General features: G+C 55.4%; 1 protein-coding gene across 1 annotated transcript in view; it reads right to left on the reverse strand.

The window, feature by feature from the left end:
- Window positions 1-15207, reverse strand: part of LOC144507660 (dynein axonemal heavy chain 3-like) — a 459789-nt gene that overhangs the window by 70745 nt on the left and 373837 nt on the right. The window contains exons 42-44 of the mRNA XM_078234817.1: window positions 14279-14386; window positions 6469-6661; window positions 923-1106 (exon numbers count right to left, since the gene is read on the reverse strand). Of these exons, the coding sequence (XP_078090943.1) occupies window positions 923-1106; window positions 6469-6661; window positions 14279-14386 (485 nt within the window). The remainder of the gene's footprint in view (window positions 1-922; window positions 1107-6468; window positions 6662-14278; window positions 14387-15207) is intronic.

Raw genomic sequence — 15207 nt, forward strand, 5'->3', positions numbered from 1 at the left:
CCCCTCACACAGTGTGTGATAAACCCCCTCACATAGAACAGTGTGTGATGAAGCCCCCCTCACACAGTGTGTGATAACACACAGTGTGTGATAAACCCCCTCACACAGTGTGTGATAAACCCCCTCACACAGTGTGTGATAAACCCCCCTCACACAGTGTGTGATAAACCCCCCTCACACAGTGTGTGATAAACCCCCCCTCACACAGTGTGTGATAAACCCCCCTCACACAGTGTGTGATAAACCCCCCCTCACACAGTGTGTGATAAACCCCCCCTACACATTCACACAGTGTGTGATAAACCCCCCCTCACACAGTGTGTGATAAACCCCCCTCACACAGTGTGTGATAAACCCCCCTCACACAGTGTGTGATAAACCCCCCTCACACAGTGTGTGATAAACCCCCTCACACAGTGTGTGATAAACCCCCCTCACACAGTGTGTGATAAACCCCCTCACACAGTGTGTGATAAACCCCCTCACACAGTGTGTGATAAACCCCCTTCACACAGTGTGTGATAAACCCCCCTCACACAGTGTGTGATAAACCCCCCCTCACACAGTGTGTGATAAACCCCCTCACACAGTGTGTGATAAACCCCCCTCACACAGTGTGTGATAAACCCCCCCTCACACAGTGTGTGATAAACCCCCCTCACACAGTGTGTGATAAACCCCCCTCACACACAGTGTGTGATAAACCCCCTCACACAGTGTGTGATAAACCCCCTCACACAGTGTGTGATAAACCCCCTCACACAGTGTGTGATAAACCCCCCCTCACACAGTGTGTGATAAACCCCCCCTCACACAGTGTGTGATAAACCCCCCTCACACAGTGTGTGATAAACCCCCCCTCACACAGTGTGTGATAAACCCCCTCACACAGTGTGTGACGTTCCGGGGTCGGGGCACTCACTCAGTCAGGGTGATGCTCTCTTCCAGCTCTCTCTTTGTGCTGAGTTTTTGTGTGAGTTGGTTCTGGAGGAGCTCCAGTTTTGTTTGGATCTCCGTCAGCTCAGATCGCTTCTTATTCAGCTTTTCCATCTGGATCATCAGCTCTGCCTCCGCTTGCTCCAGCTTACTCCGTTTGGGGCAATAATCTGTAAGAGGCAAGGCACACTCAGACCAGACAGCAGAGAACCTCATCACACACTCCCGCCCCATCCCGCCAACCCCCACACACACCCCACTCCCCGCCCCATCCCGCCAACCCCCCCACACTCCTCACCGCCCCCCCACATCAACCCCCCCCACACTCCCCACCGCCCCCCCACATCATCCCCCCCCACACTCCTCACTCCCCGCCCCCCCACACTCCTCACTCCCCCCCATCCTGCCCCCCCCACACTCCTCACTCCCCCCCCCACACTGCTCACCGCCCCCCCCACATCAACCCCCCCCACACTCCCCACCGCCCCCCACATCATTCCCCCCCACACTCCTCACTCCCGCCCCCCCACACTCCTCACTGCCCCCCATCCTGCACCCCCACACTCCTCACTCCCCCCACCTGCCCCCCCACACTCCTCAGTCCCCCCCACACTCCTCACTCCCCCCATCCTGCCCCCCACACACTCCTCACTCCCCCCCCACACTCCTCACTCCCCCCCCCACACTCCTCACTCCCCCCCCCACACTCCTCACGCTCCCACCCCCACACTCCTCACTCCCCCCCACACTCTCACTCCCCCCCCACACTCCTCACTCCCACCCCCACACTCCTCACTCCCACCCCCCACACACTCCTCACTCCCCCCCCACACTCCTCACTCCCCCCCACACATTCCTCACTCCCCCCCCCCCACACTCCTCACACCCACCCCCACACTCCTCACTCCCCCCCCACACTCCTCACTCCCCCCCCCACACTCCTCACTCCCCCCCCACACTCCTCACTCCCACCCCCCACTCCTCACTCCCCCCCCACACTCCTCACTCCCACCCCCCCACACTCCTCACTCCCCCCCCCACACTCCTCACTCCCACCCCCACACTCCTCACTCCCCCCCCCCACACTCCTCACTCCACCCCACACTCCTCACTCCCCCCCCACACTCCTCACTCCTCCCCCACACTCCTCACTCCACCCCCCACACTCCTCACTCCCCCCCCACACTCCTCACTCCCACCCCCACACTCCTCACTCCCACCCCCACACTCCGCACCCCCCCCACACTCCTCACTCCCCCCCCACACTCCTCACTCCCACCCCCACACTCCTCACTCCCACCCCCACACTCCTCACGCCCCCATCCTGCCCCCCCCACACTCCTCACTCCCCCCCCACACTCCTCACTCCCACCCCCACACTCCTCACTCCCCCCCGCACACTCCTCACTCCCCCCCCACACTCCTCACTCCCACCCCCACACTCCTCACTCCCCCCCCCACACTCCTCACTCCCCCCCCACACTCCTCACTCCCACCCCCCACTCCTCACTCCCACCCCCACACTCCTCACTCCCCCCCACACTCCTCACTCCCCCCACTCCCCCCAACACTCCTCACTCCCCCCCCACACTCCTCACTCCCACCCCCACACTCCTCACCCCCCCCCACACTCCTCACTCCCACCCCACACTCCTCTCCCCCCCCACACACTCCTCACTCCCCCCCATCCCCCCCCACACTCCTCACTCCCCCCCCACACTCCTCACTTCCCCCCCACACTCCTCACTCACCCCCACACTCCTCACTCCCCTCCTCACACTCCTCACCCCCCCCCACACTCCTCACTCCCCCCACACGTCTCACTCGCCCCCATCCCCTCCCCACACTCCTCAATCCCCCCCCAACTCCTCACTCCCCCCCATCCCCCCACACTCCTCACTCGCCCCCAAACTCCTCACTCCCCCCCCACACTCCTCACTACCACCCCCCCCACACTCCTCACTCCCCCCATCCCCCCCCACACTCCTCACTCCCCTCCTCACACTCCTCACTCCCCCCCCACACTCCTCACTCCCCCCCACACGTCTCACTCGCCCCCATCCCTCCCCACACTCCTCAATCCCCCCCCACACTCCTCACTCCCCCCATCCCCCCACACTCCTCACTCGCCCCCAAACTCCTCACTCCCCCCCCACACTCCTCACTCCCACCCCCCCCACACTCCTCACTCCCCCCCATCCCCCCCACCTCCTCACTCCCCCCCCACACTCCTCACTGCCCCCCATCCCCCCCACACTCCTCACTCCCCCCCCACACTCCTCACTCCCCCCCCACACTCCTCACGCCCCCCCCACACTCCTCACTCCCCCCCCACACTCCTCACTCCCCCCCACACTCCTCACTCCACCCCCACACTCCTCACTCCCCCCCACACTCCTCACTCACCCCCCACACTCCTCACTCCACCCCCCACACTCCTCACACCCCCCACACTCCTCACTCCCCCCCCACACTACTCACTCCCCCCCATCCCCCCCCACCTCCTCACTCCCCCCACACACACCTCACTCCCCCCACCCACACTCCCCACTCCCCCCCCACACTCCTCACTCCCCCCCCACACTCCTCACTCCCCCCATCCCCCCCACACTCCTCACTCCCCCACACTCCTCACTCCCCCCCATCCCCCCCACACTCCTCACTCCCCCCCCCACACTTCCTCACTCCCCCCCCACACTCCTCACTCCCCCCCCCACACTCCTCACCCCCCCACCACACTCCTCACTCCCCCCCCCACACTTCTCACTCCCCCCCCACACTCCTCACCCCCCCCCACACTCCTCACTCCCCCCCCCACACTCCTCACTCCCGCCCCACACTCTTCACTCCCACCCCCCACACTCCTCACTCCCACCCCCCACACTCCTCACTCCCCCCACACACTCCTCACTCCCCCCCCCCACACTCCTCTCTCCCACCCCCCACACTCCTCACTCCCCCCCCACACTCCTCTCTCCCACCCCCCACACTCCTCACTCCCACCCCCCACACTCCTCACTCCCACCCCCCACACTCCTCACTCCACCCCCCACACTCCTCACTCCCCCACACACTCCTCACTCCCCCAACACACTCCTCACTCCCCCCCCCCACACTCCTCTCCCACCCCCCACACTCCTCACTCCCCCACACACTCCTCACTCCCCCCACACACTCCTCACTCCCCCCCACACTCCTCACTCCGCCCCCACACTCCTCTTCCACCCCACACTCCTCACTCCCACCCCCACACTCCTCACTCCCACCCCCCACACTCCTCACTCCCACCCCCCACACTCCTCACTCCCCCCCCACACTCCTCACTCCACCCCCCACACTCCTCACTCCCACCCCCCACACTCCTCACTCCCCCCCCACACTCCTCACTCCCCCCCCCACACTCCTCACTCCCCCCCACACTCCTCACTCCCCCCCCCACACTCCTCACTCCCCCCCACACTCCTCACTCCCCCCCCAAACTCATCATCCACCCCCCCATCCCCCCCCACACACTCCTCACTCCACCCCCCCACACTCCTCACTCCCCCCCCCACACTCCTCACTCCCCCCCCACACTCCTCACTCCCACCCCCCCCACACATCCTCACTCCCCCCCCCCACACTCTCACTCCCCCCCATCCCCCCCCCACACTCCTCACTCCCCCCCTCACACTCCTCACTCCCCCCCACACTCCTCACTCCCCCCCACACTCCTCATTCCCCCCCACACTCCTCACTCCCCCCCCACACTCCTCACTCCACCCCCACACTCCTCACTCCCCCCCCACACTCCTCACTCCCCCCCCCACACTCCTCACTCCCACCCCCCCCACACTCCTCACTCCCCCCCACACTCCCCACTCCCACCCCATCCTGCCCCCCCACACTCCTCACTCCCCCCATCCTGCCCCCCCACACTCCTCACTCCCACCCCCCCACACTCCTCACTCCCCCCCCACACTCCCCACTCCCACCCCATCCTGCCCCCCCACACTCCTCACTCCCCCCCCATCCTGCCCCCCCACACTCCTCACTCCCCCCCATCCTGCCCCCCCACACTCCTCACTCCCCCCCCACACTCCTCACTCCCCCCCACACTCCTCACTCCCCCCCCACACTCCTCACTCCCCCCCATCCTGCCCCCCCACACTCCTCACTCCCCCCCCCCACACTCCTCACTCCCCCCCCACACTCCTCACTCCCCCCCACACTCCTCACTCCCCCCCACACTTCTCACTCCCCCCCCACACTCCTCACTGCCCCCATCCTGCCCCCCCCACACTCCTCACTCCCCCCACACTCCTCACTCCCACCCCATCCTGCCCCCCCCCCACACTCCTCACTCGCACCCCATCCTGCCCCCCAACACTCCCCACTCCCACCCCACACTCCTCACTCCCCCCCATCCTGCCCCCCCACACTCCTCACTCCCCCCACACTCCTCACTCCCCCCCCACACTCCTCACTCCCCCCATCCTGCCCCCCCACACTCCTCACTCCCCCCATCCTGCCCCCCCCACACTCCTCACTCCCACCATCCTGCCCCCCCACACTCCTCACTCCCCCCCCACACTCCTCACTCCCACCCCATCCTGCCCCCCCACACTCCTCACTCCCACCCCATCCTGTCCCCCCACACTCCTCACTCCCCCCCCATCCTGCCCCCCCACACTCCTCACTCCCCCCCCCACACTTCTCACTCCCCCCCCACACTCCTCACTCCCACCCCCCACACTCCTCACTCCCCCCCCACACTCCTCACTCCACCTCCCACACTCCTCACTCCCACCCCCCACACTCCTCACTCCCACCCCCCACACTCCTCACTCCAACCCCCCACACTCCTCACTCCCACCCCCCACACTCCTCACTCCCCCCCCACACTCCTCACTCCCACCCCCCACACTCCTCACTCCCACCCCCCACACTCCTCACTCCCACCCCCCACACTCCCACCCCCCACACTCCTCACTCCCCCCCCACACTCCTCACTCCACCCCCCACACTCCTCACTCCCCCCCCACACTCCTCACTCCCACCCCCACACTCCTCACTCCCACCCCACACTCCTCACTCCCCCCCCACACTCCTCACTCCCCCCCACACTCCTCACTCCCCCCCCACACTCCTCACTCCCCACCCCCCACACTCCTCACTCCCACCCCCCCACACTCCTCACTCCCCCCCCACACTCCTCTCTCCCACCTCACACACTCCTCACTGCCACCCCCTCCACAATTTAGCATGGCCAATCAACCTAACCTGTATATCTTTGGACTGTGGGAGGAAACCCACACAGACACGGGGAGAACGTGCAAAGTCCACACAGACAGTTCTCTTTAAACTGTGTACAGAGGTACCAATGAACGAAGTAGCAATGTAGACACGAAAGACTAGGTAAACACAACATTTATAATAATGATTTATAATAAGCATACTTGCACACACTGACATGTTAACCTGTGACCTTGTGCTAATGCTACGTTTCTCTTTTATCTTGCTGACAGTTGGAACACAATATAAGAAATGAACTAACTTTAACTTGGTGCCAATGTTTTACCTTTGCAACTTTATCATAGACTTCAATAGCTCGGACCCAACTGCAGAGTCCTTCACAGGCTGAGGAAACATTCTTAATGACGGACGGCTGGAACTCAGGACTGCTGATAAAATCTCTTCGAATATGGGCAATCACTTTGGCAGGAATATTGTCTTTATCAAAATCCTGTGGAGAGTACGACACAATACTGACAGTCACAAACAGAACCAGCAGCTCAAACAGAGGTTTCACACAGCGTTCTGCCAACTCTGCAACTTGCTTTGGATGATTCAGAAAGAGGGAACATTCTCTGTTGACAACTCGGCTCTGAAATGAAATGTATTCTCAACCAGGTTCCAAGTCGGAACAGGTTTATGTCCTCCTCCTCCTCAAACCTCCACAGAAAAACACTCAGCCTCAATTAATCATTGTTTCAAACTCCAAGATCAGCATTATTTTAAATGAGAAGATTGAGTTGCTGCAATATAGGCCCTCCTTCTGAATGTGAGCTTATATCCTGGAATGGGACCCTGTTTGATTAGTGAGCTGCTCCCTATACTATGCAATGATCCTGTCTGAAGTGGAAATGTTCGAGAGCTTCAAGTTTCTAGGTGCCCAGATCACCAACAACCTGTCCTGGTCCCCCCATGCCGACACTATAGTTAAGAAAGCCCACCAACGCCTCTACTTTCTCAGAAGACTAAGTAAATTTGGCATGTCAGCTACGACTCTCACCAACTTTTACAGATGCACCGTAGAAAGCATTCTTTCTGGTTGTATCACAGTTTGGTATGGCTCCTGCTCTGCCCAAGACTGCAAGGAACAATAAAGAGTCTGGAAGATAGCCCAATCCATCACGCAAACCAGCCTCCACTTCCCGCTGCCTCGGAAAAGCAGCCAGCATAATTAAGGACCCCACGCACCCCGGACATTCTCTCTTCCACCTTCTTCCATCGGGAAAAAGATACAAAAGTCTGAGGTCACGTACCAACCGACTCAAGAACAGCTTCTTCCCTGCTGCTGTCAGACTTTTGAATGGACCTACCTCGCATTAAGTTGATCTTTCTCTGCACCCTAACTATGACAGTAACACTACATTCTGCACTCTCTCCTTTCCTTCTCCCCTATTAATAGTGACTTCATTGCAGTGTTAATGTAAGCCTTACTTATGACCAGTAAACTTTACTTTAACTTTTTCTATGAACGGTATGCTTTGTCTGTATAGCACGCAAGAAACAATACTTTTCACTGTATGTTAATACATGTGACAATAATAAATCAAATCAAATCAGAGCTGGTTGCTCCCTCATTAGCATCAGAGAGGAGTGCAGAAAACTCTTCGGAAAGATCAGGGGTGAAATTCTCCCATTCCACCCACAGTGACTTTGTTGATGGGTGGGAGCAGTGAATCTAACGGGAACCAAAAAGTCAGAAACCCGCGGGTATAAAATCCCAGCCCAGCACACGGGATGCTCTTCCTGCCGCTGGCTCATGCCACCACTCTCCCTCATGGAGCAGACTCCTGGACCGCTGAAGATGTGACTCCGATGGCTGGAGCCCTCAGGTGGCTCTCGGCAATATGCGCTGGGGAGGGTTTCCAACAGGATCACAGTTTGCTGTGCTCTTCACAACCTGGCTATGCAGAGAGATGAGGCTCTGCCAGAGGGTGAACTGAGGGGAGGAGCCCTCCTCAGAAGGTGAAGATGAGGAGGAGCAGGAAGCCTAGGGGGATGCTGAGGGACAACATGAGCACCATGATGTCATGGAGGAGACGTGGGAGGTGAACGCGTGATACCCTCACAGCTGGAAGGTTCCAAATGGAGTAAGACTAAGTCGGACCATCAGGAGATAGCTCCTACAGCCCTGCAAGCCATTTTGTGATTTCTGAAGGAATAGTCGAACCATCGCTATGAGAGCGGGTCCTGAAGACTGACTGGAGTCAGATCTTAGCTGTAGTCATCGTGTCCTGTGAATACGCTTAGAACATAGAACATAGAACATTACAGCGCAGTACAGGCCCTTCGGCCCTCGATGTTGCGCTGACCTGTGAAACCAATCTAAAGCCCATCTAACCTATACTATTCCAATGTCATCCATATGTTTATCCAATAACCATTTGAATGCTCTTAATGTTGACGAGTCTACTACTGCTGCAGGCAGGGCATTCCACGCCCTTACTACTCTCTGAGTAAAGAACCTACCTCTAACATCTGTCCTATATCTATCACCCCTCAATTTAAAGCTATGTCCCCTAGTGTTAGCCATCACCATCCGAGGAAAAAGGCTCTCACTATCCACCCTATCTAATCCTCTGATCATCTTGTATGCCTCTATTAAGTCACCTCTTAACCTTCTTCTCTCTAACGAAAACAACCTCAAGCCCCTCAGCCTTTCCTCATACGATTTTCCCACCATACCAGGCAACACCCAGGTAAATCTCCTCTGCACCCTTTCCAACACTTCCACATCCTTCCTATAATACGGCGACCAGAACTGTACGCAATACTCCAAATGCGGCCGCACCAGAGTTTTGTACAGTTGCAGCATGACCTCCTGGCTCCGAAACTCAATCCCTCGACCAATAAAAGCTAACACACCGCACGCCTTCTTAACAACCCTATCAACCTGGGTGCCAACTTTCAGGGATCTATGCACATGGACACCCAGATCCCTCTGTTCATCCACACTACCAAGTATCTTACCATTAGCCCAGTACTCTGTATTCCTGTTACTCCTTCCAAAGTGAATCACTTTGCACTTTTCCGCATTAAACTCCATTTGCCACCTCTCAGCCCAGCTCTGCAGCCTATCGATGTCCCTCTGTAACGTGCCACTTCCCTTCGCACTGTCTACAACTCCACCGACTTTAGTGTCATCCGCAAATTTACTAACCCATCCTTCTATGCCCTCATCCAGGTCATTAATAAAAATGACAAACAGCAGTGGCCCTAAAACAGATCCTTGCGGTACACCACTAGTAACTGAACTCCAGGACGAATATTTCCCATCAACCACCACCCTCTGTTTTCTTACAGCTAGCCAATTCCTGATCCAAACCACTAAATCACCCTCAATCCCATGTGTCCGTATTTTCTGCAAAAGCTTACCATGGGGAACCTTATCAAATGCTTTGCTGAAATCCATATACACCACATCAACCGCTTTACCCTCATCCACCTCTTTGGTCACCTTCTCAAAGAACTCAATAAGGTTTGTGAGGCACGACCTACCTTTCACAAAACCGTATTGACTATCCCTAATCAAATTATTCCTTTCCAGGTGATTATAAATCCTATCTCTTATAATCCTTTCCAAGACTTTGCCCACAACAGAAGTAAGGCTCACTGGTCTATAATTACCAGGGTTGTCTCTACTCCCCTTCTTGAACAAGGGGACAACATTTGCTATCCTCCAGTCTTCTGGCACTGTTCCAGTAGACAATGACGACCCAAAGATCAAAGCCAAAGGCTCTGCAATCTCCTCTCTAGCCTCCCAGAGAATCCTAGGATAAATCCCATCTGGCCCAGGGAACTTATCTATTTTTACCCTTTCCAGAATTGCTAACACCTCCTCCTTATGAACTTCAATCCCATCCAGTCCAACAGCCTGCATCTCAGTACTCCCCTCGATACTGTCCCCCTCCAGTGTGAATACTGACGAAAAATATTCATTTAGCACCTCTCCTATCTCTTCAGACTTCACGCACAACTTCCCACAACTGTCCTTGACTGGCCCTAATCTCACCCTCGTCATTCTTTTACCCCTGACATACCTATAGAAAGCTTTAGGATTTTCCTTGATCCTACCTGCCAAAGACTTCTCATGTCCTCTCCTGGCTCTTCTTAACTCTCTCTTCAGGTCCTTCCTGGCTAACTTGTAACTCTTAAGCTCCCTAACTGAGCCTTCACGTCTCATCTTTACATAAGTCTCCTTCTTCCTCTTCACAAGAGATTCAACCTCCTTAGTAAACCACGGTTCCCTCATTCGACCACTTCCTCCCTGCCTGACAGGTACATATTTATCAAGGACGCGTAGTAGCTGTTCCTTGAACAAGTTCCACATTACAATTGTGCCCATCCCCTGCAGTTTCCTTCCCCAACCTATGCCAGCTAAATCTCGCCTAATCACATCATAATTTCCTTTCCCCTAGCTGTAACTCTTGCCCTTCGGTATATATCTATCCCTTTCCATTGCTAAGGTAAACATAATCGAATTGTGGTCACTGTCACCAAAGTGCTCACCTACCTCCAAATCTAACACCTGGCCTGGTTCATTACCCAGTACCAAATCCAATGTGGCCTCGCATCTTGTTGGTCTATCTACATACTGCGTCAGGAAACCCTCCTCCACACACTGGACAAAAACTGACCCCTCTAAAGTACTCGAACTATAGCTTTTCCAGTCAATATTTGTAAAGTTAAAGTCCCCCAGTACAACTACCCTGTTGCTTTCGCTCCTATCCGGAATCATCTTTGCTTCTGCGTTAACTTAAAGTCCAGCACCATAAGTAAAATACAGCACAGTGAGTCAAAGCTTCCTCCACCATGTACACTGCAAACACTGCTGCACAGGAACCTCAGAGCAGCATAGGGCTCTCATCATACAATGCATGTCTTGGGACACTGTCAGGGAACCCGGAAGTACAGAGAGTCACACATCTGATCTGCCCTTCTCAGCATTGCTATCCCTTCAGGAATAAGAGTTGCAAACTCACCCATCATACACTCTGAATGTAGCATGACACACATCGCCCTGACAACACACACACACGGTCCAGGAACAAGTTACACTCAGGCTGACATCACATCAATGTTAATCTTCAAAGGGGACAGTCTGAGTGTGAGGACGGGCTGAACCTTTGTCAAAGATCCAAAGCAAAACGCTTCCTTTGACAATAACATTTATAAACCCATCGAATGGTTTCCAAGAAGTGATAAGAGTACCCGTGACCCTGAGGTGACATCAAACTTTTGAACTTTCCCAATCTTGGTGCAGCCCCGAGCTCCGCAGCAGTGGGGGGAGGCAGCCACATCCTAACTCCCGTGGTGACCTTGGCGGATATCCTCTGTTGGCCTGAGCACTGGAGGACCCGGCGTTTTAAGGGTCACCCGCTCAGTAGCACCCTCAGTGCCTGCCGCTGCTGGAGTTGGTGCAGGCACAGCCAGAGGGGACTCTGAGTGGCCGCACATCCTCACGGTATCCTGAGCGGAAGCCCCCAGGGTGTCCAGCTGACCTACATCGTCCCAGGAGGCCCAGGCCTGACTCTTGGAGGAGAGGGGCACCTGGGGGAAGGTCAAGGTGCATGGTCCCCATGTGGCCTACATCCTGATGGTGCCCACCAGAGTCTGTGGCTCAGCATGGCTGATCGCAAATCTAGCAGGAGCTGCTGGAACAAGGTCTCCGTGGTGGTTGCCAATCTGGAGGCCTCAAGGTGCTCGAATGTCAGAACCACAACATTAGATCAAGCACAGAGAGAATCCTGCATCCTGCGTCCTGCTCTGATGAGTGACTGTTGAATCTCTGCCCAGTGTTCCATTCGCTCGCTGTCATTGGATCTCCATCAGTGAGCTGGCAGTGACTTCCAGAGACTCCTCGTCTGACTGGGACCGAGCATGTGGCTGGTCTCCAGCAGCCCTCCGAGTGCCAGAGACCTGGGCTGTTCCTGCCTCCGACTGCTGTGGGGACATGTCTGTGAGCTGTTCTCCAGGAAGTGACCCCAATGCTAACCTTGAGCTGCGCCCACTGAGGTGTGAGTCTTTGCGCTGTTGCAGGGTGTGGCCGGGGGCTTTGACAGTTCTTCCCCAGCTCCCTCACCCTCAGACATGCTTACAGTCATAGAATCCCTGCAGTGTAGAAGGAGGCCATTCGGCCCATCGAGTCTGCACTGACTCTCTGACAGAGCTTCTGGGGCTCTGTAGCAGGGCTGCTTAGCTGTGAAGGTCTGCCAATACCTAAATAACACAGAAGGACAGTTTCAGTAGATGAGCTGTGTGTGAGTTACAGCATTGGGTGATGAGATGGGCTGAGATCCGTACTAGGTCGTTGTGAGAGGCTACGCTCTGTGTCGCCATAGGAGCGATCCCGGTCCTCGCTGGCGAACTCTGCAACAGCCTCCTAAAGCCACTGAGGCCAAAGATCTCTGCCGCCTCTCGCCCAGTCTGGGCTCACTCTCGCTTGTTTTGTGTAAGTTTGTCCTGTAGGGAAACCAAGGAAAGAGATCAGAGGGGATGGAGGAGGGTTCGGGTGAAATGTATGTCCCCTGCATGTGAGGAGCCTTCCCCAGGAAGATCGGAGCGACAGGACAGATAGCATAGTGGTGTGAAAGTCTTGTTGAGAGAGTGTTGACAATATGTTCCCTGTGACTGAACGTGTGAGGTCAGTGAAGAGGATAAACATTTCGGTACACCATGCCAAGCTGGGAGTCTGATAGGAGCTGAGAGAGGACTTACGCTGGTGGAGCGGGTGAGATCATTCATCCGCTTCCTGCACTGGGTGGTGGCAGGTGGCCGCCATGCTGGTCTCCCAGGCTGGAGAGGTGAGACTGATGGGCTTCTGTGAACCTTCCCTGGGGTGAAGGGCATGCCAGTGGGCCCCGGCCTCCCTGAATAACAGCCTCAAATGCCCTAGTGCTGACAGCCAATGCTGCTGCCTTCTTGATGCTGCTGTCTTTTCCCTCTGGGTTCCAGGCATCCTGAAGGGTGTGGTGAAGGCAGGGGGGCTGGACAGAGTGATAGGAGTTTGTTGGACTGGCGTTTAAATACAGCAACCAGACCTTCAAACCCACCCGCTAACAGCAGCCGGACCAATCAGCTGCTGGCCTGCCATGAGTTCCATGACCTTTGCTGTTTGACATTTGCAGTGTTGGTGTTTGGTACCCAGACACGTGATGGAGCTTTGCACCAAGTATATTTGTTTTGAGTGAGATACAAGATTTATAATTATAAGAGTGAACAACCTGCTGGTGTACACCCCCATGGTTACAAGGTGATCCAATCTGTCCTTGTCTTGGGCTTCCTGGGTGTCCCATTCTCCTCCAGGAACCCACTAACAGATTGGATTGTAACTCTGCCCTCTATACTTCCAATCACAATCCATCGCTATGTTTCCCGGTGTTAAGCAGCTCTGGAATCACTCTGACACACTCTACACAAAGTTCCCACGGCAACATACAAACTACTTCAGTGAAGAAAATCTCTCCAAACAGTGATGTACAAGGACATTGACACAAGCTACACACATTAACCACTTTCAATGTAAACTTCTCCTGAAAAGCTGCTAAAATGCACTTTTCTCGCATGAAAAGTTTATTTATTTGTGTCACAAGTAGGCTTATATTAACACTGCAATGGAGTTACTGGGAAAATGCCCTAGTTGCCACACTCCGGCGCCTGTTCGGGTAACACTGAGGGAGAATTTAGCGTGGCCAATGCACCCTAACCAGCACGTCTTTCAGATTGTGGGAGGAAACCGGACCACCCGGAGGAAACCCACGCAGATACAGGGAGAACGCGCAGACTCCGCACTGACAGTGATCCAGGCAGGGAATCGAACCTGGGTCCCTGGCGCTGAGAGGCAGCAGTGCCAACCACTCTGCCACCCACCAAACTCCAGCATCTCTCCCCATGGGGGTGTGGTCAGTACGGGGCAGTGTCTCGGTAATCCCAGTCTGAGCTGAGCTGCTCCACACTGGACATCCAATGGTAAAACCTGAGCACTCAGTGAGCACAGTCAGTTCAATAAGCTGAAGCAAGATCATGTACAATCTGTGGATCTCCGAAAGCGCCGTGCTCCCAGCGCACACACCTTCAGGGATTCCAGGAACTTCATATCACTCAGCATCTTCTTTGCGGGCAGCCAGTAATCATCAGCAGCTTTCCCATTTGGGTCAACTTTTTTCTCAGGTTTAATTCCCTGAAGTAAAGAGAGAAAAGTTAACCAGGTAACGGCATGTGTTTAAATATCCAAACCTGATCGTGAGCCTCAAGTCACACTGTGACCAGTCGCAGCAGAGTGGGGGATTATACCCTGACATCTACTTTCAATTAGCCCCTAGTTTAAGTGAGGCCTCGTATAGTCTCATAGCCCTGAAAGATTTCCTTTGACAAACGCTGAGGATAGTTAGAGAAAATCAACAGGAAATGACTGGATTTCATTCACTTACTAATTATTCCTGACAATCTGAAGGACAATGAGTTGAATGATGTTATGGAAACAGGAACATTAGCAACATTAGCAAGAGGCATCTGGATGGGTACATGAACAGGGAGGGAATAGAGGGATATGGACCGAGTAAGGGAATGTTTTGTTTTAGATTGGGCAGCATGGTGGGCGCAGGCTTGGAGGGTCGCAGGGCCTGTTCCTGTGCTGTACTGTTCTTTGTTCTTTGAATGCTGACATACACAATGGGCCCGATTCTCCCATCGCAACCCGCAACTTTTATGGCAGGTCCGGTCAGGAGAACTGGCCTTTTTCCGGGATTTGCGCATGCGCCGGAGAACAGTCAGAGCCCAGACCATGCTGGAAACCGGCAGGAAGACAGGTAAGTCATTTGAATCTTTTTTTAATGTAGTTTGAATATGTTTTACATGTCTTTATCGGGAACTTGCCGGACCCGATAGAATCTCCCACCCCGCCAGGAGCACTTCATTCTGGCAGGGTTCAGACTAGCTCCACACAAAGGACAAAGAAAACAAAAAACAAAGAAAATTACAGCACAGGAACAGGCCCTTCGG

This window comes from Mustelus asterias, chromosome 19, assembly GCF_964213995.1.
Source record: "Mustelus asterias chromosome 19, sMusAst1.hap1.1, whole genome shotgun sequence".
Classification (NCBI taxonomy): domain Eukaryota; kingdom Metazoa; phylum Chordata; class Chondrichthyes; order Carcharhiniformes; family Triakidae; genus Mustelus; species Mustelus asterias.